The sequence below is a fragment of the Barbatula barbatula genome (assembly GCF_947034865.1).
Source record: "Barbatula barbatula genome assembly, chromosome: 17".
Lineage (NCBI taxonomy): Eukaryota > Metazoa > Chordata > Actinopteri > Cypriniformes > Nemacheilidae > Barbatula > Barbatula barbatula.
The window spans coordinates 10,414,171-10,439,590 of NC_136780.1; the positions used below are offsets into that span (position 1 = coordinate 10,414,171).

Here is a 25,420-nt window from a genome sequence, read left to right on the forward strand (position 1 = left end):
GCACGTTTAGATAAATGCGACAGGTCAGTGATCAGCACGTGACGACGCGCGTTGCACTTACAATTCTGCGCAATATCGCAACAATCAGTTGCAGCGGCAGCAGGTGCATCGTGCAGCCATCGTCGTTGCTCTGTTTCCTCACCCGCTTTTGTTATTGCTGCTTCCTTAATCACTTTTGAATGGGCAGTATAGGTTTTACAGCCTATAAAATGCGAGGGCTATTGCATTTAATAGACCCATGACTGTACAATAGTCATGTGGGTAGAGGGGGCAGTCCATGAACACAAAGCAAGGTCATAAGAGAGGCATTTCATGGCTAGAGAAAGAGAGAGAGAATATTAGGAATGAGAGCTCTGGAGGGGAAAGTCTAAGAGAACAAGACAGCATATTCATATCCATCCCTGTATTTATAGTAGCCTAAGCCTGCGGGGAGAGGGGCGAGGGGGTGTGGTTTGGGTTATGACATTCTCTCTGATTGCCTGAGAGGAGCCCAGACAGACAGACAGACACACACACACACACACATAAAGAGAGGGAGGTGCTGTTTTTCAGCATGCGTGTGTGGTGTGTATGCATGTGTGTGTGAAGAGAAGAGGAGCTGTTTTCTAGCATGCATGCATGTGTGAGCTTGGGCGCGTAAGGAAGAGGCACTGGTTTATTTTGAATGCATGCCTGAGAGAGAGAGTCATTTGTGTCAGAGGAAGGGGAATCAAACTGGCTGCATGAAATCTATGGGACTTAAACACAGCTTTCTCCGTGTCCGACAGTGAGAGGAGGTGACGAAGCGACAGAGAGAAATACAGAACTACGGAGCATGAGGTAAGATTGAGCTTCTTAAATGAAAATGTTATTTCACCTGTTTTCTTTTACGGTTCCTCGCAGCATGTCTGGTTGTATGTTTAGAGCATTACTGCCTCCCCCACCTCTTCAAACGTGCAGTGGACACTCACTGCCATGTTTGTGTGTGTTTGACAGAGAGCCATTATCAGCATGCATTATCACTTCAATGTTCATGTCAAAGAGCGCATGTTTTTGTGTGTGTGGATGCATACCATTGGCTTATGCATCTCTCATTTCCATGCACAAGCTGCATGCTCATGCATACGTGACAGATTTGTCCGTGTTACGTGTGAGTGGCACATGTACACAGAGACAACTACTAACAACTGCACACAGACTGGCTTCTTCCTCTTTCACTGTGTCTCAGCATTGATCCTTATCACTCAGTCCGGCCCACATCAGTGGTTCGATCGCCCATCTGGCGCTGTCATTTCGCTCATGGTTTCCTTGTCTCTGATTCATTTTGTCAAGCATCTCTTTATATTACTCCCTATATTATTATTGTCTTATGCCTTTTTTTACCCTTATAACGCTCTTGTATCAGTACCCTTTGAATTGCAACTTAATAATACATGGCTTTCGATTAAAGGAGATGTTTTTTTATTCAGTTGCAAAACCATCAGGGCCCTCTAGGCCCTCTGTGATGACCCAAACTGTCGTAAAAAACTCTATTTAAAAACTTGTAAATAGTATTTTCAATCAAAGTTGGCATAAAATAGATATGTATATTTCACTTCCTGGATGGATGCAGACACTATCCACTTGAGATTTCCAAGTCTCAGAGGAGTAATTCAAGATCACGGAGCAGTCGCAGTTCTGTGATGTCATACGCTGTCTACGCAGCCAGCAAGAAGTTGAGCATGTGCTTACACAGGGTTACACGCCTTCTAGTAGAATACCGCTGGCTGACAGTACAGTAAACTAATGGGAGAGATTCATTTTGAGTGAATTTTGAGTCTTGCTAAACGGCCACGCTTTATTATTTGCTAACTTTCCACCATCTGGGAGGTTGTTCACCAACAGTCTCGTAAAGCGGAAGAAGCACAAGAAGTTGGTTCCCAGAACTGCAAAATAAGAAGAAATGCAGAAGACGTTATTCAAAACAGCATGTGGATGAACTTTGTTATCAAGTCTCGGAAAAAAAAAGAGAAAAGCTGATAAACATTGTTAAAAACAACAGGAATAGACTTTGTTAGTCATTTGTGATATATAAGGCCGCCGTGCATCAATTCATTCGGATTGCTGATGTGCACATTTGGTAATGTTGCTTAACGCTTTATTTGAGACGAGTGATTTTGACTTTGGTCAGGGTTAAATTTAACATATTGTGCATCCATATTTGCTTTTATTCTGCATAACAGTGACATTTTATCAGATATATGGTAAATTTACTACGGTCAGTTGCATACGTTTAGTTCACTGTGACTATACCAGTTTAATATTTATTCGCTGGTGAATCTCTGTTTACTGTCTGCTAGAATAGCACCGGTTTTCTTTGCTGAGAGCGCTCTTATGAGGTGTCGCTGAGTTGGTTTACTCATCAGATTTTAAGGGCAGTGTCTGTCATGTGGTCCATTATTCCGTTGAAGAGCACATACACGCCGATCATAATACACATGTGATATAATGATTTGTATTTGTATTGCGTGTTATTTTGGTCTTGATGTGTTCGGCTTGTTGTGTTTCAAGTCTGGTGTAGCATTGTAAATGTATCTTGTGGTAACAGTGATGGTATAGTGATGTATTCTCAATTCTATAGGAAAGCACAGTCAGGTAAAATGCCTTATTGTACTGTGGTAAGTGTGTGTGTGTGTTGGGACGGGCTTGATTTCGTGTGTGCAGAGCGCCAAGGCTCAAATGTCACGGTTTACTACTGCTTTTGTTAATACAAGACTAACAGGATGAGATATTGTGGACAAAAGCAAAGCGTTAGATAGCACATGGGGACATAACATAAATGGCAACATAAAAGAAAACCATTTCAAAGGATTTCGGTGTAAACAAACTGAGAGTCCAATATATTACACTATATATGATGAAGACATGAAATTGTTCTGCATAGCATGTGCATTAGAGGTCGACCGATATGCGTCTTTCAGGGCCGATGTAGATATTGATTATTAAAGGTCAAGTAGACAGACAACCGATATATACAGTGCATCCGAAAAGTATTCACAGCGCAAATGTATTAAAAATAAAAAACGAAAAAAGCACATGTACAGAAGTATTCACAGCCTTTGCTCAATACTTTGTTTAAGCACATTTGACACCAATTAAGGCCTCAAGTCTTTTTGAGTATGATGCTACAAGCTTGTCACAGCCAGTTATGGGCAGTTTCTCCCATTCGTCTTTGCAATATCTCTCAACTCCATCAGGTTGGATGGGTAGCGTCGGTGCACAGCCATTTTCAGATCTCTCCAGAGATGTTCAATCGGGTTCATGTCTGGGCTCATTGTCCTGTTGGAAGATGAACCTTAGAGGTCCTGAGCGCTCTGGAGCAGGTTTTCATTCCGCTTCTAGATAAAATACATCTTTTGTTACATATATGGGCAAAGAAAAACTTGTATTTCTGGCAAATCACCCCTTTAAAAAATTGGACAGACAAGGCTAGACTAAATGCAGTGGTGGAACAAACTAAAGGCTCATAGCAGGGAGGAAAGATCTGTTCCCTGTGCCCACAGAGAGCATCACGTGTACACTCCATGAAACGGGCAGACAGTGCAGTAAAATGTATCGTGTTTGTCAGATTAGCAGCCTCATCTCAGCATGACCTCAACTCACATTTACCTCTCTGAGCCGCCACTCACATCTCAGTGGCTCCATTACAAATGCCTCTTTATCCCATCTCAGTCATGAGAACAAGCTCTTTATGTATCTCAATTAGTCAAAGTCAGGCAATCCTGAGGCATCCTCAAGGAGTTAAATATGGCCACAGAGTAGCTGTTTTATTTATTCTTTGAATTGTGCTTATATCATCAGTGTTTATCTGTCACACAAAAAAAGTTGTTTTGTCTTTTTGGAACATGGTTTTAAGTTGGTCCATTTAGTAGCAAGCAACAACAGAATGAACTAACGGCTGGTCTTATAAATGCAGTATATATGCAGAATATGGCTATTTTTTCACCAGTAATTTTTTTAAGTGACCTATTTGTCAGTTATGGTGACCCATACCCGAAATGTGACCTCTGCATTTAACCCATCCAGAGAGTAGTGAACACACGCACAGAAAGTCAAAACACGTACACCCGGAGCAGTGGGCGGCTATCACTGCAGCACCCGGGGAGCAAGTAGGGGTAAGGTGGCTTGCTCAAGGGCACCTCAGTCGTTTACCGCGGGCCCTGAGGATCAAACCTGTCACGAGTCCGACTGTCTAACCATTAGAACATGACTGCCCCTATTGCATTCAATATTACCCCATGCATAAGTTTGGAAAACTTGAAATAGTATCTAATGTGTAACATTAAGTGTGTGCGTGCCCTTGAAATGTCAGCATGTCAACGTAAATATGAAGAAATGCTTCATGAGACATACAGTGTTGCTTGTGTGCATGCATAAAACAAAATATGCATTCATGCATAAGTTAACGGGGGTAGATTTCTGGCAGTTGAGCAAAATGGTTCCTGCCCCAATGTGACCCCCTAGAAATATTATCATGTCATGTGAAACTGTTTTAACGGCGGTAATTATATTTCACTGTGGTGTTCATGGAAGAAGTAGCCAAGCTTAGGTGTATACCTTAAAACGGGTGCCCAATACGTCGATCGCAATCTAGTGTTGTATCGTGCAATTTAGTTCATGTAGTTTTCAATGTAGGGTTCTTGTAGTTATGATAGCTAAACCCACATACAGTGGGTACGGAAAGTATTCAGACCCCCTTAAATTTTCTTAAATCATTTAAGTTCATTTTTTTTTCATTAATGTACATACAGCACACCATATTGACAGGAAAACACAGAATTGGTTGACATTTTTGCAGATTTATTAAAAAAGAAAAACTGAAATATCAAATGGTCCTAAGTATTCAGACCCCTTGCTGTGACACTCATGTATTTAACTCAGGTGCTGTACATTTCTTCTGATCATCCTTGAGATGGTGCTACACCTTCATTTGAGTCCAGCTGTGTTTGATTTTACTGATTGGACTTGATTAGGAAAGCCACACACCTGTCTATATAAGACCTTACAGCTCACAGTGCATGTCAGAGCAAATGAGAATCATGAGGTCAAAGAAACAGAATTGTGGCAAGGCAAAGATCTGGCCAAGGTGACAAAAACATTTCTGCTGCACTTATAGTTCGTAAGAGCACAGCCTCCATAATCCTTAAATGGAAGACGTTTGGGAAGACCAGAACCCTTCCTAGAGCTGTCCGTCCGGACAAACTGAGCTATTGGGGGAGAAGAGCCTTGGTGAAAGCGGTAAAGAAGAACCCAAAGATCACTGTGGCTGAGCTCCAGAGATTCAGTCGGGAGATGGGAGAAAGTTGTAGAAAGTCAACCATCACTGCAGCCCTCCACCAGTCTGGGCTTTATAGCAGAGTGGCCCGACGGAAGCCTCTCCTAAGTGCAAGACGCATGAAAGCCCGCATGGAGTTTGCTAAAAAACACCTGAAGGACTCCAAGATGGTGAGAAATAAGATTCTCTGGTCTGATTCTAAGCGGTATATGTGGAGAATCAGGCACTGCTCATCATCTGTCCAATACAGTCACAACAGCGAAGCATGGTGGTGGCAGCATCATGCTGTGGGGGTGTTTTTCAGCTGCAGGGACAGGACGACTGGTTGCAATCGAGGGAAAGATGAACAAGTGACTTAAACCCACTTGAGCATCTCTGGAGAGACCTGAAAATGGCTGTCCACCAACGTTCACCATTCAACCTGACAGAACTGGAGAGGATCTGCGAGGAGGAATGGCAGAGGATCCCCAAATCCAGGTGTGAAAAACTTGTTCCATCTTTCCCAAAAAGACTCATGGCTGTATTGGATCAAAAGGGTGCTTCTACTAAATACTGATCAAAGGGTCTGAATACTAAGGACCATGTGATATGTCAGTTTTTCTTTTTTAATAAATCTGCAAAAATGTCAACAATTCTGTGTTTTTCTGTCAATATGGGGTGCTGTGTACATTAATGAGAAAAACAATGAACTTAATTTTAGCAATTGGCTGCAATATAACATAGAGTGAAAAGTTTAAGGAGGTATGATTACTTTCCGTACCCACTGTATATTGTGCATAAAAAACATTCTCAATATATTCATAAATAAATGTGTGTTGCATTTTTATGGTAGGTAGATCATTTTGACTTGGTCATTTTATAAGTAGCTCACAAGCCAAAAAAGAGTGTGGGCACCCATGCCTTAAAACATGTTTAACAGATAACCAAAACATTCCTCGATGAAATTTGTTCAAGGTTTGCCTAGTTTATTGATACTTTGTGCATTGTGATGTCATTTACTAATTGTTGATCTGAACTGTATAACTATATTGAACAAACTCATCTGAAAGCCTCATGGCAATAGGGGAAATTGTGAGGGACCTGTTTGTGTCACGGATGTGGTGTGAGAGTAGTAATGCATTATCGCATTACATGGTTTGTGTGCTGTTGTCCTGTGGGAGGATAACTGTTGTGGGTTAAAATGTTATATTAGCAAGGGTGTTGCTTAGTGGATGATTCAGAGTATAGAAGATTTTCACAACCTAGTTAGCTCTTTTCTTTGTGTTTTGTATTTTTGTGTGAAAATATATTTGGTGGAAAAATTATAGGGCGGGGCATGATTTTATCAGTTGGACATTAATTGGATAGGGAAAATGGTCTCTGCGGAAAAGAAGCGCCATTTTAAAGGTGGAAAATGATCACTTTACTTTTATGTGGAATAATGTGCACAAGTAATTTATTCTAGACCTATAACTAAATCGGATGAATTCTCCTTTCATGTTGATGTTAAAGTGTGACATAAGTAGTGCCTGGAATTCTAGCAGTAGTTAGTTTACATTATGAATTCATGTCTGCATGTTCAGAATGTGCTATGCCAAAGCTTTCCATATTGGGTTTTACGTCAGTTGGTCCTTTAATGTTTAACCTTTATAATTCTTGTAGTTCTATATGTGGTGTAGAATCACTGTATTTCACTGAGACTGTACAGCAAAGGTCTCAGCAGTGGATGCTTTAAGTACGTATGCGAGGAGGTCCTGTGGTCTTCTGCTTTGAGAGAGATAAGACCAGAGATCAGCCTCTTTCCAGCTTCCACTGGGAGCGTAAAACAGGATTGATCTCCAATTCCCTTCGGTTTCTTTAACTCAATACAGCAGGCAGATCAAGTTTAAACAAGCACATTCACTCGCTCTGGCCTCTCACACAGGCATTCCATTGCTGGATCAATATGTGCCTGCTTATGTCTGTGTAACATCATAAATCATCCCTCCCCTTAATATGCTGATTTGTGAATTCTGTATACTGTACATGATGCTGTCAAATGTGTCGACATAACCTTGCATTCTACTTATAAAATTGGTTTTCTTCTGAATTTTTTTAATAGAGTTTACTATTTAAAAGGCGGTCTTACACAGAGACTCTACTGCCAAGAGTGTAAAAAACATTGACTTCCAGCAGCACTGTCCAACAAATTCAATTCACGCTTGTGAATCAATAATAGCATTATCATAATGAAGTCTCAGCTGGGTTTTGATTGGCTGACTGAGGCTCATGACCTCTAAACACTCAGATGGAAAAAGAGAGCTGAAGTCTACAATGAACACTCAATACAGTGTAGTGTGCTTTTTATACATGAAGATTAATAAAACATATTTCATTCCCTAAACATATTTTTTATTAGTAGTACATTTTTATCATTGTTGTTTTTTAATTGAAATTATGAATTTTCAATGCAAGCTGATTTCGGTTACGCCACAGATTGACCTTATTTCAGCAAACATATTGTGTTACGTTTCTTTGCGTGGCTTGGTTTTTAATAAAATTGTGTTGATGAACATTAATGAGCTAAGGTACGTACAAACCCTACTTACAAGAAAATACATCCCCAACACATGTGCACACTATACATATACATTTACGCAAAATCTTTTAAAATTCTGCCATCGTTTATTCTCCCTCATGCTGTTCAAAAGAAGCTATTTCGAGATACATCTCAGTGGTTTTGTGTCCATATAGTGGAAGTCAATAGGGTTCAATGTTGTTTGGTTACCAACATTCTTCAAAATATCTTCTTTTGTGTTCGGCAGTAGAAAGTCATATAGGTTTGGAAAGACATGAGGGTGAGTAATCGATCAAAGAATTTTCATTTTTGGATGAACTAGTCCTTAAGGTTTTGTCACATTGTGCTGCCTTAGATTCTTGCAGTGTTCTAGAGCAGCAATCTTGACTACAGAGAGTAATGATGAGTCAGATCCCTCCACCCTCTCATAAGACCAACGGTCATTCCTGACGCAACTCGCATCCCACAACAGTCACATACTTTTGTAATAAACACTTTTTTTGTCTGTAAAATTATTGAAGCTTGTTACTCGAAATAATATCCTTCCCCCTACAGCAGGCCTAATCCTTTTAACACTGAGCTCTTCCCAAAAAACATCAACAGTCAAATGGGATTAAAACTTGTGACCTCTAGCGCTTAAAGCAAGAACTATAAGCCACATCGGCTCAATAAAGAGCTGAGCACCTCTAACACAAAAATCCTAGAATCACCCATAATTGACAGGATGTCTTCTTTTGAGAATCTTACTGAATCACTCACAAGAGAAGACAAACAGGATGTGGGCAGGTGTGCTCTGTTCAGTTAACAGTTTTTTTCCTTTCATCTGGAAGTGCCCGTAACACATCATGCTGAAGTGACTTTTTTATCTTTTCTCTCTCTGTCTCACATTTTGTATTTACTTCCACGTTTCATTTATGTGCCTGTCTTCATCGTTTGTCACATAAATAACACATGTTGTTGTCTCTCTTCTTTAGGCGAAGACAATCGCAGATACGTTCTCAGGAATCATCCAAAGACAATTATCAAGCTCCAAAGCTCCCATATTCTCTGCTGTGAACATACTTTTAAATGCACACACTCAGAGGATTTTAAGAAGTGTTTAGATTGGAACTCGCTCTGTGTCCACACACACATGCTCACAGAGACTTCCCTAATCTGCTTTTGCTGAGGGCTCAGATCGAAAGACGCTTTCCCTCTAAGTGCCTGGTGTGAAATCCTGGCTGAACATGTCACATATCTGCAAAATAATGGAAATATAATTAATTTAGCTAAACGCACACAGCAGGAGTTAGAAAAGTTCCTTTGAGAAGAGGACGAAATCTGTGTGTTAGAGTATAGACATTTTGAGCCTGAGCACACGGAGAAAAGCGCTTCTACGGCGAAAGGCATCATGACATCACATGGAAAACTGAGAAAGGAGAAAGGGTGTCTGGCAGAGTATGAGACACAAATCAAAGGTAAAGGCAATTCAATGTAACTCAATCTCTCTCTCTCTCTCTCTCTCTCACTCTCTGTAAGGCTATACTTGTGGATATTTACAGTAATATTTCACTAAAAGAATATTGTCATTTCCTCACACTCATGTCTCTTGAAAGCTTTATGACTATCTTCTATGTAACACAGAATACGTTATTTAGAACAGAATGTGTAATCGTCTCTCATTTGCAAGGAAATTGAATGGACACAGTGGTTGTCCAGCGACAAAACAGGCATCCATCAGCTGATACATAGCACATCTTTTCCATACTGTGAGAATTTTCTGTGTTTACCCTGTGAATATAATCTGGATTGTGAGGATATATTTATAGCCAGTATTAGGGATGCTGTCGCATCCAATCAGGCCCTATACACTAGTGCAGAACACAGTTCACACTGCTTTTGTGCTGAAATCCGTTCAGCTTTTGTGCTGAAGAGGTTCCGAACATGATCCCTTTCCCTCTTTTGCTCAGAGGTTCGCGGTCAGCTGTCAGAGCAGCTAAAAATCCTGGATGCGCAGGTGGAGGTGAAGACGCAGCAGCTGCAGGATCTTAGCGAGTACTTGCGCAGACGGGGTGAGATTGAGGCGGAGTATGCCCGCTCTTTGGAGAAACTCAGTGAGAAGTTCACCGTCAAGACCAAGAGGTAACTAGCACGATAGTTTTTATATCTCATATGTGAGTGAGTGAGGTACTGTGGTTCTTTAAGGGATAGTTCACCCTGAAATGAACATTCTGTCATTGTTTACTCACCCTCTTGTCTCTTCAAACCTGTATGACTTGCTTTCTTCTGCAGAACGTAAGAGAAGATATTTTACAGAATGTCGGTAAACAAAAAACGTTGGTCCCCATTCACTTCTATTGTATGAACACAAGTCAATGTTTTCTGTAACGGTTTTCTGGTACCAGCATTCTTCAAAACATCTTTTTTTGTTTTCATCAGAAAAATGATCATACAGGGTTGAAATGACAAGAAGGTGACTAAATGTGAAGTATCACTTTAAAGAATATTAACGCACCCTTCAAATATCCGCAGAGTCTTTAGTTTGATCACATTTATAAAAGACAAATACAGCTATAGCCTACGTTTATTTTAGAAAACATGTGACGCGTGTGAGGGAGGGGGGTTGAACCAAACCACGTGGGCACACATTGCCAAGAGAAAAAAACAGACATCAGTTTCACTAACGGCATGCAGATCATGTCCAGAATATTTTAGCGCTGGGACAGCCGCTCCATCTATACGTTTCAAACGATCTCCGAATCCAGCGGTACATATCCACAGTTTATACAACATTCATCACCCAAATGCAGCGGACAAACAAAACCGCTGAACTTATCGAACATTGTGCTCTCTCTCTCCCCTGCACACACGCGACTTGTGCGCATGCTCCTTCTCCCGCTCTCCATGGTTGATGCGTGAGCGTGTCGCATACTTTTCCGGGAGGATTGTCCAATAGGGACTAAGAAAAGTTGTTTCGTAACGATTTCTTATGTTCGAAAAAAACTTAACGAAACATGTACGAACACTGGGGGAGTGTATGGGGCATAGAAATACTATGTAATACGTCCAACTCGTTTTTTGACAGAGGACAGAGCCATTCAAAAGACAGACAGAACAACTGAGATAAAGTCAGTGCTGGAGCAGATATGCATGTTTTGCTGTAACGTTCCTGACTTGACGTTTTTACAATGTGCCTGGAGGCATTATGAATTACAAACAGGCCCACACCTGGGAGCTGAGATCAATGATTTAGAAGATGTAAGTGAGTGCAGGGGGTGCTGTAAGACCCTGTGTAACCATCTTAAGGATGAGAAGAAGGCACGTTTAACACAGTAAAGAAGTCAGAATGCATGACACACCGTTGCACAACCCCTTTAAGCAGGAAACGGGTTAAATTCTGGCATATTCATGGTTTATATAGATGTATTTATGTATGTATGTTATGTTTATGTTATCTCCCTGCCTACGTCTTTCTTTAGGAAGGAGCAGTTGGACATGTCGGTGGCTCAGTGCTGGTCCGTTCTGCTGACCGAGACCAGGCAAGAAAGCCGAGATCACAGCTCAATGAGTGAACTCTGTAGCAACACCCTCACACAGAGACTCACACACTGCATTGAAGACACACACCGCCTGGCAAAGCGGGTAAAGATATTTCTCTCGCTTTCTGTTATGAGCTCCGGCTTCCACCCCCCCCCCCCCTTTCTCTGACATAACATACTCCCACTGACAACAGCACCATCTTCCTCATTTCACAATGAGTCTTTACTCTCTGTTTCAGAGCAAGGAGGTGGGGCTACAAATGCAGGACGAGCTCTTGAAAGTCACCACAGAGCTGCAGACGGTGGGTTTGAGACTAAATTTGTGTGTTTGTGTTCTATAGACAGTTCTATAGATACACGTCTCATCGCATTTTAGCACATCCTGTACCATTTCCGGTGCCCTCTGGGTACCTTTTGTACAGACAAACAGTTTTTTAGTTCCTAGTTGTGCCTGGGTCAGAACTGCATAATCAGGCTCAATGACCCTGGCTGGCAGCAGCTGTGTGCTCTCTCTTCAGTAAGCACAAAATAGCCTCCATAACACAAGTATCCAAACTCAAAGCTCAAGGCCCTGTGCTTGTGTGCGTCTTTTAAAATGTTAAGTCTGTGGTATTAGATACATTTAGTTGGAGCGTAAAAAAATATTTTATTGAGCACACTTTAATACAGTGTAAAAAAAATTCTAAACAGTTTCTTGTCCAATAAAAGATCACTAAATTAAATAAGGAATGGATGAGATGATGTATCATAAAATGCCTTTTTGTGTAACCCATTCACTGGCAAAAAAAAATATTTGAGCATAGTTTGAAAAAGGTTACACTGATAGGATACTTGAGCATTGTTACAAACAAATGAAAATAGAAATACTAACAGAAATCTACAGTGTGCTTAAATTGAAATTCCTGCAATATTTTTAAAGTACACTTTGTTTGCAGTACGTGTTGTAATAGGGCTTTCACGATCTTAGATTCTCACTACATGATTATCGTGGAAAAAAAAATCACAGTAATAATATTATCACACTATGAATGTTTTTTTTAAAAGAATAACTGTTACTATCAGTCAAATTCATCTTAAATTTAGATTATTTTGTGTTTTCACTATTTTGGACAACGAATCACACATAAATGTAGGGAGTGAGAGAGAGATTTTAGAACCATTATGTCGCTTAAAGCAAAACTATGAAATAATTGTTTACGTGTAGAGCTTACACAGTATTGATATCCCCTTGTTTTTAATATCATGATTATTGTCAATACCGATATATATGGTGACACCCCTAACTCCATCAGCTCATTTGACTTTGGTTGCTGATCCTTCACAGGCTTTAAAAACGTATCATCAGTACCACACCGACTGTCTGGCTGCTGAAGGGAAGCTCAAAGAGGCCACGCGACTGGAGGAGAAACAAACGGGCAAGTCATCTGATCTTGGGCTCAGCCAATCAGGAGGGCAGAGACGCAGTTCAGTGAAAAAAATTGAGCGACTGATGGAGAAGGTAGTGGTGGTGGTTTGCGAGAATGGAACGTGTTCACATCCGCTGCTTTGCTCTGTGAAGATGGCACAGGAAGAGCAAGATCTCACTATCTCTAAACCCACCGTATGTATGTGTGTGTTTCAGAGACAAGGGAAAGTACAGGAAACTCAGCTGAAGTGCACTAAAGCTCGTAATGACTACTTGCTCAACTTGGCAGCGGCTAATGTCACCATGAATAAGTATTATCTGGAGGATATTTGCACTCTGATTGATGTGAGTCTAATTCACTTCTGACCCAGCACTATGTGTCTAGACACTCATCGGGATGTGGTTGTTTTGTAGTTCCTTCTTTTGTTTTGAAACGAACCCTTACCAAAAAATAGCATGGACCCTATGTAATGTTTTTTTTGCTGTATTTATAATGGGTTTAATTAAGTCAAGTGTCTGGGCTAAATTGTATCAACTTGAGACACATAGTGCAAAAAGCACAAATTTACAGACTTGAAAACTGCGGTAAGTGTCTTACAGCACCCCCTGCTCTCACTTACATCTTCTAAATCATTGATCTCAGCTCCCAGGTGTGGGCCTGTTTGTAATTCATAATGCCTCCAGGCACATTGTAAACATGTCAAGTCAGGAACGTTACAGCAAAACATTCATATCTGCTCCAGCGCGGACTTTATCTCAGTTGTTCTGTCTGTCTTTTGAATGTCTGTCATCTGGTTGATTTTGAATGCAGTGCACAGATCTGGGATACCATCTGTCTGTGTCTCGGGTTGTACGTGGATACCTCTCCAACAGAAACCGACTGGTCCAGAACATGAAGAATGGCCTTCAGCAGCTGGACACAGCTGTGACTGCACTGAACCAGGGCCAGGACAGAGATGCTCTTCTACAGGCTCACAACACCGCGTTCTGCCTGCCCTTCCGCTTCCAGTACCAGCCCCATGAGGGAGACCAGGTGACAAATCAAACTCACACAATAGCTGTTCAACAATTCAAATCAATTTTATTTATATAGCACTTTTATACTATAGCTTTATGTACCTTTAGGCAGTAGTTACTGTAGAAACAATATTTTATTATATATAAAAATAAAGGAGACATAGAACATGGTATTGTTTTTCTCAATACACTGTACATTGATGACAATTTAAGTTTCATGATTTTATAGTCTGATATTTCTATAGTACTAGTCAGTGCTGTCTATATAAATGCGCTGATCAAAAATGGCGGAGGGCCACCAAGATAAAATAATAAGGATTCAGCTTGGGATGTGATCTCAAAGAATAAGTTCATTTGATTAAATGTATATTTTAGTATGCATACTAATATCAGTGAACTTGTGTATATATACTGTAGTATATAAGTGTATTTAGGTATTACTTGGAACTGGCTCACTTTTAGTTTATGAATTTATATTTTAAGTCTAACAACTACTGCAACTATAATACAAGCAAACTTATAGGTATACTTATAGTTTACTAGTTTAATACTTGTAGCACATTTTTAGTTAAAAGTACACTTTTAAGTATTCTGTCAGTAAACAACTTATTTTATGTATTTATTTGGTATTCGAAGGCCATTCAGAGTAAACCCGACTACAAGCCAAGTATACTTCATATTTATAATTTTATAGAATATATTGAATACAAGGCCATAGGCCAAATATACTTTTGACCTTTCTGTCAGAATAAGTATAATTAGGTGTAAAAGTACATCAAAATTAGACTGGAAGTATACTTTTTTTGGTTAAAAGAAATATACCAATAGTACACGTATTCATCTTTTTTTGTAAAGGAAAATACAACAGGAACATGCATGTGTGTGTTACAGGTATGTGAAGTGAGCGCAGAAGGTCAGGTGAGGTATGAGCTTGAGACCAGATTCCAGCAGCTTCAGTCAAGACTGTCCTCTGTTACCCTGGAAACAGAAGAGGTAAAATCTTATGCCATGCTCCTTATTGACCACTTCACAGTCACTTTATGCATCTCTGTGATACAGTTATATAGATTTCTGTGTCAGACCTGTGAATGACCCTTTGTGCTGGATCTCACTTGTGAACTTCCTTTAGATCAGTAAGACACTTAAGGCAACGCACTCAAACCTACTGGAAAACATCTGCGACGATGACTGCAACCCCACCCCTGACACCTCCACCCCCCAATCAGCAGAGAGCACCGGTGAAGGCACAGGAGTCAAACCCAGCCTGGCAAAACGCAGAGCCAATCTACAGGACACAGAGAGTTTCTACTTTACAGTAAGCTCTGAGCCTACACATATACACTCAGAGCAAAGTTCTTCAGTGGTATCAGAAAGTAACAGTCATTTATTTGATGTGTGTTTTTTTTTTAGAAAGTAAAGGAGCATGTAAGTGGCAGTTCTCTGATATCAAAACTCCAGGCCAAGCATGACCTACTTAAAGAAGGCATACAGAAAGGTAACTAACCACAACTAGTTTACTCTTCAAACTAAAAGAAGAAAAAAGAGGGGTGGTTTTAAGTTTACAAGAGCAAGTGAAGCAAAAAAGTGCATGTGTGAAAGCTGAATTATTAATGGCTTTTTTGTTTCATTTACATGTATATAGACAACATAAATATTAAAGCAACATTTTACCCCTTAAATAAAATCCTGTCATCATTTATTCATACTTGTGTGATTCAAAACCTTTATTTAACACATTCTTTTGTGGAACACAAAATATATTTTAAAAAATGTGTCCGTGTTGTGTCCTGACAATGAAAGTCAATGGGGTTGAAAGCTGTTTGGTTACCAGCCATTCTTCAAATTATCTTCTTTTGTGAAGAATGCTTATAACCAAACAGATCTTGCCCCCCCCCATTGACTGCCATAATAGGAAAAACAAAAATAATAATTGTTCTGTTGCACCCAAAAAAAGGATATTTTGAAGAATGTAGGACAGCCAGCAGTTCGAGGGCACTTTTGACTACAATTGTATCCCTTACATTTCTGTATATGGCTTTATTGACAGAAAAATCCCCCCAAAATTCTGTATATTGCTTTATTGCAAACTCCATGTAATTATCTGTCTGTCCTCATTTTCCGTGCATGTCTCCTGCAGCCGAGGCCTTCGACAGCGATTCCTCCAGGTGCGTCTCAAATCCCATCTGTGTCTCTGTCACTATGTTCTTTTCACACTGTCATGTGCTGACAACGCTGGCCACGACCCTGCTGACGGTCTTTGCGTGTTCAGCAAAAATGAAGACAGATCCAATATGGCACAGCTTATAAAACATGTTCAGTTTGCTAATGAGGCTTAAATATCTGTAAATGTTTCCATTATGCAATATTGACCCAAAAATTTGTGCACGCTAAAGAGTATGTTTATGTTGTGAGTGTTGTTGTTGTTGTGCGTGAGTACTGATGTGTTAGCATGTTTGCATGAGTACACTGATGCCATAGTGTCACAGTGGAGTGCTGGTGTATATATTTCCCAGAATGCAGCCTGGTAGGGCAGTGCGTGTGCGGAAAGCCAGGCCCTTCTCCCAGTACAGCCACAAACTCTTCTCTGGAGACATGCTCTCCTTCATCCAGGTATAGCCCTGTGGCTGACAGCCCTCTGCACTAAGACAGATTTCCGTAATGTTCCTGCTGTGTCTCTCTAACATCTCTGCGTGGCTTTCATAACACTGGTGCTCGTTCTCATTGTGTTTCTGTAACTAGTCACCTGTGTTGCTTTCTTGCATTTGTATGGCTGTGCATTTGCGCGGTTCTGGTTTGGCTTTGAGCATGAGCACACCCCTATGTCCGATGATCATTGCACATTAAATGCGATTATGCATCTGCAATGAAAATTTGTGAACCATTTTGTTTGACCACTCGGGTCTATTCAAAGCGATGCCGGATAATGAGAACATATGTGAAAATAATGCCGTCACTTTGTGACATTTCTGTTCATTAAGTGAGTGCGGTTTGCAGAATTGTGTTATAGTGTACTGATTCATATTTCATTTGACATGCTACATTATTTCCATAAATTACACCGCTGCTTATTAAATCAGGTGATCATCTGCAGGTTTGTAAAAACCTGTGCCGGCCAAGACAAATGTCACTTGTGGGTTTACTTAGCCATACTTTGAGGACAGTTTAATAGTCAAGAAGATGCCTTGTAATGCACCTTATAAAGCATTGTCATGTCTTATGAATAATTTTAACTACAGTTAATGCATTATAACACTTATTAATTCATTGTTACGTGTGCTATTAAAAGTGGAGATCTTTTCTAACTGACAAGCACTGTCTGTGTTGTGTTCCAAATACAGTCATCATTTCAATAATTCTGCAAGTGCATTGTGACACTCATGCTCAATGTCTCATCTATGTCACTAGTGACATGTTGCATCATGCTCATCCAGCTTTTACATGCAAATAATAGCGTCATACAACGCTTTGGTAGCTTTCATAGCATTTTGCAAATTCAGATCAAATCAAGAGTGGCCGCAGGATATGGCCATCTGATAGCATTGGGATCTCCAGGCTTCACAATTTAAGCTTTTGCATAGAGCTCATGACATCTACTGTGCATTAGCCACGAAGTCTGGCTTCATCTATAAACTGTCACTCTGTGTCTGTATGTGCATGACCTGTTGAAAAGACTTGCTTGGACCAGCATAAAAGTTGGTTTAGACTGGTTTATATAATGATAGACCTGCTAAGCCAAAGTGTTAAACAGCTAATCTTAACTGGGAAGCTGGTTAACCAGCATAGTTGTTCTGGTGATGCTGGTTGACCGTGATGGTCAAGATAATAAAATGTATGTGGACACAAGCATAGCATCCAGTACAGATGGGGCAATTCCAGTGTTATGGAGATGATGTTTTCAGTCAAAACTTGAAATATAGATTCTCAGAGACCGTATCTATTCCCAATATATTGAACCATCTGTTTATCTGAAATATCTGTTTTATGGATGTAACAAAAAGGACAAACGTGTAAGATTTCTGTGAATTAAAATGTGAAACCAGAAGTAACAACACCCCCCCCCCAAAATGGAGAAGAGATGGCTCTTTATAGAACATTTTTCATGTGCTCATCAATATGGACTGTTATGGGTGTGACAGTTCACTTACCGACTATAGAAAACTACTCTTAAAACGCATAAAATGCATGAAGAGGTTGACATTAACATGGTACTGCCCTATTTGGAATTGTTTGGTATATATGCTGGTTAGTTCTGGTATGGTTCTAGCTTCACCAGAATGACAACAATGAATGAAGATCCTTAGCATCGGTGGTTTAAATCCCCTTTGGGCACTAACACCCAACATTTGCCGGTGGCCTATCCAGGTTGTTTCAGCAGGGTGCACAATATTTTCTCAGAGATTACCTCTATGTTCTCCTCTATTTCTGGGAGCTCAGGCCTGCAGAGCACTGCTCCGCCATCTGGCTCTCTCCTCTCACCCTTTGTTGTGTTTGTATAGTGTCTTAACAGTCTGCTACACCCTGCATTAATATTGGCTGGTGTATCTCTTCATCTAAAGTGGACAGTAAATCTATGAGAAATGCACTCTCGCTACGCCGCTAATAATTGGATAATGCAGCCAGGGCCACAGAACTGCTTTGCCACCAACAGATTTCTGACTTAAATGTTTGATCAATGGGCACAGTTCCTCACGATTGTAAAACTGACATTTTTCAGACAAAGAGCGTGCAAATCAGATTTAGAAAAAGGAACAAAGCCCCAAGCTTTGCTAACATGCAGTTTCTGACTTAAGTGCATTATCCCGGTTTGTATAAATCTAAACGAAAACAGAATGCTGTCCTTGCGTGTTGCTTGTCATCTAAACTCCTTGTTCTCTACTTTTGTCACTCACCTTTGCCCCCAATCTTTTGAATCTCCTGCTTTTGCATTTGCTTTCCTGTCATTTCTCACTTGTTTTCCTTGTATTATATTACTTCTGGTCATTCCACACGATCTACACCACCTTTTTTACTTTCCTCCTTTTCTTCTCTGTGTCTGCTTGGCCGCCTGTGACTGTAGAAGACTGAGACGGATGTCGAGGACTCAGGTACAGCTGTTTGCCCGTCCCGCATCTTTGTGCATCTGTTTGTTCTCTGCAGTTGCTTTCTATGCATTTTAATTGTTTACTGTACTTTATATGAACTCCCAAAAAAGGACACTTAAGCCAACATGGATATATTGTAAAATGTAAACATGTCATTCATTTTGAAACAAATATAGGACAACACGTTTCATTAAGATAATTCTATTAGGTCTTAAATTTTAAAACATAAATTTGCTTTAAATTAGGAAAAGAAGCAAACAGACACATTGTAGTATAAATAATATATAAAATATCATCTATACAGTAATTGCAAACAAATGACTTTAGTGACAGAGTGACTTAAGTGTCCAATTTAAAATGAATTTCCTGTAATGAATTTTATATTTTTGCACTCCAGTACAAATGCATAATTTTGTCAATTCCCCTTTATTTCTATTTCTCAGAGTTCTGGGCAACAGATCCCCCTGGTGGTGGAGAGCTGCATTCGCTTCATCAACCTGCACGGTAAACCTGTCCATCACAAACATTCATTAAGTACCATAGACAATACTAAAGTAAGTCTGTGTAAATGTTAATGTGATGTGTTTTGTTCAGGTCTGCATCATGAAGGCATTTTTAGAGTGCCTGGATCACAGACTGAGGTTAATAATATCAGAGATGACTTTGAAAGAGGTAAGAAGATAGACGACAGGCGTGTCGTGCCGCATCCAGTGTGGACAATGTTTTTATTTATAATAGGTTCTAATGTTTTTCTAATGTATTATGTCATCATGTGTCTGGTGTAGACACAGTGTTATAGTGTATGTTATATTTATATATATATATATAATTTAACTCTTAGAAATAATTATTTCTCACAGTCTCTTCTGTGTTGTTCTGGTTTGTCAGGAGAAGATCCACTCACTGATAGTGAGAGTGACATTGATTCAGTGGCAGGAGTTCTGAAGCTTTATTTCAGAGGTCTGGAAAAGCCTCTGTTTCCTGATGAGAGTTTTAGCCAGCTCATGGAGTGTGTCCGTAAGTTTGCATGTGTGAACACAAGTCCTAAAAACTAGGGATAGTTCAACAACAACAAAATATGACGTGTTCCATTAAATGCATGTCATGTGTGATCCTTTCTGTGAAATCCAGGCTGAAGTCTCATAATCAAATTATTTTGTTTTATTTAAGATTTCATCATAAAGTAGTTATAGTCCAAAAATAGGTTATGTGTGTTTATCACTATAAATAATAGGACAGATTATATGATAGATTTCGATCAAATTTTCATTTATAAAACAAAATTATAAATGTAATATTTTAAATACTGAAATCAATGATTTTATTGGTATTATGTTTTAATATTTTGCAAACAAAAAAAACACTGGAGGTAAGCTTCTTAAACATTTATTTTAGTCTTTGACATGGCCTAACTGATTAAATGTTTTGGCATTACTTGGTCAATATAAAAAATTCACGATTATCGCTGCTGTCCGTCTGAAACCTTGTATCTCCATAATTCATACTTATCTTTGGCCATAAATCATTATTATTAGTCATCTTTTATGTTTGTCTCTGGCTTTGGCAAATATCAAACCAATAAAAAGTATTAAAAAGTGCTTGTCAACTTTGTACTTTTAAAATGATTAAATACAGTGCTGTCAGTGTTTTTCCATTTTGCCGAAAAACTGTGAATTTGGACATTCAAGGTTGTAAGAACGGCAACTGATGTTGTGAAAGTAACTTTCACGACTAACTTGATTTTCACAAGCAAAGTCACATTACAAGTGTCTCTAATTGATTCACACTTTTTCCTGACTAAATTCCAGTATCTCTTTTCATTTGTGTCGTTTTGTTACAGAGATTGAGAACATGACCGAGAAAGTAGCTCAGATAAAGACATTGGTCTCGTCCTTCCCCAGACCGGTCGTCATAGTGATGCGTTATCTATTCGCCTTCCTTCATCAGTGAGTTCTGCTCTCTTAACCTTAAAGGCCCTTAAGATCATTCCAAACCTGATTACGATGTGCGGTGATAACTTGTGTTTGGTTTGTGCTTTTAGTGTCTCTCAGTACAGTGATGAAAACATGATGCAGCCCTATAACCTAGCCGTGTGCTTCGGACCCAGTCTGCTCAGAGGGGGTGATGAAGTGACCCTGGCACCTCAGATCAATGACTTTGTCAAGACCATGATTCTCCATTGTGAAAACATCTTCCCCGGGGCATTCGAACTCCCGGGCCCGGTATATGAGAAATGCATGACTCTGGAGCAGGAATATTGGTGAGTCTTAAAGCTTATGTCTTATGTTAAATATAGTCTTTTTGCAGCCCTTTTATTTTCTATTTTTTTCTGTAACAACATTTATTTTCAGTGAACCAATCACAGAGGAGAGCGAAGGAGATGCTGAACATCTTCCCAGCGAAGATGGTAAGAAAATAAAACACTGTACATCATACATACTTTTATTCTAAAGTTTTTCAAGGTTCTGAATAATTCTTTATTATCTCAATGTGTCCATGTGTGTTATGTGTTGGGTTCTTGTGTCCTCACGTTGCATTGTGGGCATTTCACTTTGGTTGTGCTATATTTTGGCATATGTGCTATTTGTGTGTTGCCATGCTGTGTGCGCGCTTTGTGTGGCGTATGTTCAGAGTGGGAGGCAGTGGCCAAGTTTGATTATGTTGCACGCTCCGCAGCCGAGCTGTCATTCAAGCAGGGTGACCACCTCCAACTACATAGCAAAGCCTCTGCTGATTGGTGGAGAGGGGAAATAGGAGGAGTGAGAGGCCTGATTCCACATAATTACATAACAGTGTTGGAGGGGTGAGACCATATTCTCCATAAATATCAAAGATTAAATGTCTTCATGATAATAGATTGAATAAAACAATGTATACTATGAAATAGTTTTTATTTATTTATGAGGCTTTATAAATGACGTCTAGTGACGTTTACTTAACTTTACCCACTAGTTTTGGTAACTCATCCTGTCCTCTGATTCTCAGGGCGGAGCGTAAGGAACGAGGGAAGAAAGAAGACAGTCGAGGGGGCAGCACTGGAAATCTAACAGAAGATCAACAGCTGGCTGAACACAGCACCCGGTACATTCATAAACTCCTCTGTTAATAATACACAATGAATACTCTGCATAGGCCAACTGAGATTTTACCTTGAATGTGTGTTTGCTGTCATTGCCCAGCATGAGGGTGAATAGTGACAGCGCGTCTCTGCCCAGCCGGCAGAGGACAGGCAGTGGAGGCAACAGTGTAGGCGTGGTTGGCAGTGGCAGCGGAAGCCCCATACGGAAGCTGACCCTGCAGGTGCCCGAGGGACTTGTTCTTACACAATCAGCTGCAGTTGCACGTCAATTCTCAGGGTGAGACCACTGAAACTAACCACATGTGCAAACTGATGTTTAAAAAAATGAGTATATGACCTCTGTAAAACGGTTTGTTTTTAAGGTACACTGAATGTTTACCTTATTTTCAGAAGGGAAAAAGGGAGGATAGATATGGTAATAATCGCAACACTGCGGCGAAGAAAAAGAAAAAAAACTTTGCTGCCAGTAGCATAAACCATGCAAGATATAAAATATTTTATCTTATTGCAGCTGCCACGTTCTTTTGGCCGATCAGAAATTATTTTATTCACAAGCACCTACTGCCACTTTGTACACTAAAAAATGGTTTCTTCCAGAATCTCTGTGCACCATTTACAATAAGGCTGAATTCAATTTGTAGTAATCCTGTTTTATCGTGTAACATTTACTGTATACCAGTCAGACGTGTAGGATCACTCGACAAAATAGTTCTCATGATCCTAAAGATCTTTTAATCCGTTAAGGTGTACGTTTTAAAATTACCTTTATAGACAAAATATAATCATGCTAACATAATCATTGATTTTATTAGAAAACTTTAAAAAAAAATGAATTACTTGGACCAAAAAAGGAAGAAAAAGCAAAAATCAACAATAAGAGTCCAACATAGATGGAAATTCCTTCAATATTGTTTAAAAAGCTTCCCAGGAGGTTCAGACCTTAAGAAGCTGGATGAAAAAATGGCAAGTGTAGGATTTTTTATTAATTCTAGTCAAAGTTACTCTGAAGATTTCCATCCTTTAAAAGTCACCCCGAAACTGAAGTTGCGATAGACTTTTCCGTATCGTGGCGTATATCCGAGTAAAACTGCTTCTAAAATTAGAAAAAATGTAAGGGGGCTTTATTGGCCCTTACCTTTTGAATTGGTTTGTTGTAAATTGGGCCTGGAGTGGAAGGGTAAAAAGTACTGGCCATTGGACAATCAGTATTAATAGTCCTATCTCTTTATTGTTGCTTACGTCATGAGTTACTGTTAAGAGGGGGAGAGGAGCTTAATGTTTTTGATTTAAGATTAAAAATCCAAATTAATAAAATAAAAATGATGGTGTGACGGGTTTAGTATTAATCTAAATCTGGAATAATCTAAATAGATTGATCCTAAATTTTCGAGTGCTGAACAGGGATACACAACCGATCAAAGAATTTTAGAGATTAAGAGTAGATGTGATTGACCCCTACTGACCTTACTAACACCCTGCAACAGTCTCTCATCATAACCATGTTCAACCCTGTTTAGCATTCCGGTTACATTTTCTAAGATGAAGCATTTCAAACCTTTCATGCGAATAAAAATGGCACTAATAACTAATATCTCTTTCTCTCTTAGTCATCAGGAGCGCAGGCACACTTTAGACAGTGTGAGGCCAATAGGAGGAGCCACAGACAGACAAACAGTGCATATCGACAAGGTATGATTCTGTCAAATTAAATTTAACTTAATTCTGGTAAGCATAAAAATATGAAACTGGAGAATTGTTCTATTTTCTGTATATTGTTACATCCTTGATCCTCCAATAAAAAGATTTATTAAAAAAGAAACTTTCAAATTACTTGCTTGTTTCAAACATACCGATCGACCCTCGATGTCATATTCCTTTTTTCCTCATTCACTTCTTTTCACTTTTTCCTTCGTTCTTCCTCTCTCTTGCTCTCTCAGGAGGTCAGTCGCCAGATGAACTCTGTCTTCAAGGAGCTGTTGTCTCGCCATCCAGCTCCGCCCTCCTCTCCCCCCGCATCCACTCCTTCCATTGCTTCTCGCCCTTCAGTGAAGAAAGGTTTTGGTCTCCGCAGCAGAGGTCTCTTCAAACCCCAAGACCAACAGGACTGACAGAGACTGGTATATGAGTGATTTTGAGTATTGAGTGAAGCTGAGTGGTAGGGCAACAGTGAATTCATCACAAATATGAATATATTTTTCCAGACGTGCAGTATGGTAGTCTTTATGCCTTATTAACTCAAGTGTATTAGAAAATATTTCCGGTTAAGCCTAAGCAATCACTTAACCAGTGACTGATTATGATTTTATATTTGTGTGAGTCATTGATCCTGTTATTGGTTGTATTTGTGTTTTAGCTTTGACGGCAGTTAATCATAATCATCTGTAGCAGTGTTGTTCGATGTGTCTGGGTTTTTTTATTGTAGTGTTAGGCTGTGTCGCTTTGGAGAAATGTTCATATCTGCTGATGATGTTTTCATGGAGTACCAGACAGCAAACCTATTGGTTTCAAAAGTCTCACATGCCACATAGATACTGATGAGAGAATAACATCAATAACAGACAGAGCACACATTGTTTATTTTAGATAAAGACGTGCCGCAAATGTTTAAAAAGAGATTATGGCCAGCGAGAGAAATGTAATTTGTTTTCATTTGTGATTTTCTTGTTTTGCTTTTTTATAGGCTCCACGTACAAAACAATGATATTAAAATGCTTTTGCATTCATGAAGAAAAGTTGTTTAGTTTAAATAACCATTACTGATTTTCTTTCAAGATTTCTTAGTCATTTGCTATTTAAAATGCGTTTGAGCCTTTTGTTAATTTCTTTGTACAATGCATTACTATTATTTTTAACATAAGTATTTTCAAAAGTGGCCAACACACACACATACACACTCGCATAAAAAAACAGGTGAAGCGGCCAAAATAAGCACAGCTGTTACCCTTTACCCGCTGACTCTATTTTCTCTCGGTCACATATGAAAACTTAAAAGACAACTGTGAAGACAAGTGCCATCAAACACTCAAGAGCATCTCAGGAAATGTCAAACATCAAACACGTCAAAAAAAGAGTGGAGAGGAGACTTGACTTCTGAGATGATCAAACTGTGAAAGAGCAAGTGCATTCACAGGAAGTACAATGGCACTCACTTCCTGTCCTCTGCACTGGTGCACATTAATGCCCCGGGTCACTGTCTTCCTCACAGTTGCATTCCCCTAAGCAGTGTGTTTCTCTGTTAGATGATGTCTTCATTGATGTATGAGATACAATATTATCAGAATAAATTATATAGATTGGGAAATACTGTCAGTTTTTCATTAGTGTGGTTTTATTGTTTTGTGATCTGTAGACGAATGATTTTAGTTGATGTATAAAGTTCCTTTATTTAAAGTATCCCATAAACTTTAAATAAGCCAATATTTCAAATATAAGATGATATTTGAGAAAGATGGCTGTGTGCAGAAAGGGTTAGCCAGTCCAGTAACATGATC

At 39.4% G+C, this 25,420-nt stretch overlaps 1 protein-coding gene across 4 annotated transcripts; it reads left to right on the forward strand.

The window, feature by feature from the left end:
- arhgap4b (Rho GTPase activating protein 4b) lies at positions 1–25,235 on the forward strand. 4 transcript variants are annotated; one of them, XM_079478787.1, is made up of 24 exons: positions 1–819; positions 8,804–9,286; positions 9,779–9,950; positions 11,288–11,450; positions 11,587–11,649; positions 12,672–12,845; positions 12,969–13,097; positions 13,564–13,785; positions 14,661–14,762; positions 14,899–15,084; positions 15,180–15,264; positions 15,907–15,934; positions 16,283–16,379; positions 19,294–19,354; positions 19,445–19,522; positions 19,739–19,867; positions 20,691–20,796; positions 20,892–21,110; positions 21,202–21,257; positions 21,482–21,653; positions 21,836–21,931; positions 22,030–22,206; positions 23,537–23,618; positions 23,867–25,235. In XM_079478787.1, exons 2-24 carry the CDS (start codon positions 9,220–9,222, stop codon positions 24,035–24,037), a joined length of 2,835 nt encoding a protein of 944 aa, XP_079334913.1. In that variant the 5' UTR covers positions 1–819; positions 8,804–9,219; the 3' UTR covers positions 24,038–25,235. The 4 variants fall into 4 exon arrangements, with proteins under 4 accessions (XP_079334913.1, XP_079334914.1, XP_079334911.1 ...); XM_079478788.1 differs by having other exon boundaries at positions 21,527–21,653; XM_079478785.1 differs by having other exon boundaries at positions 12,672–13,097.
- The last annotated feature ends 185 nt before the right edge of the window (positions 25,236–25,420 follow it).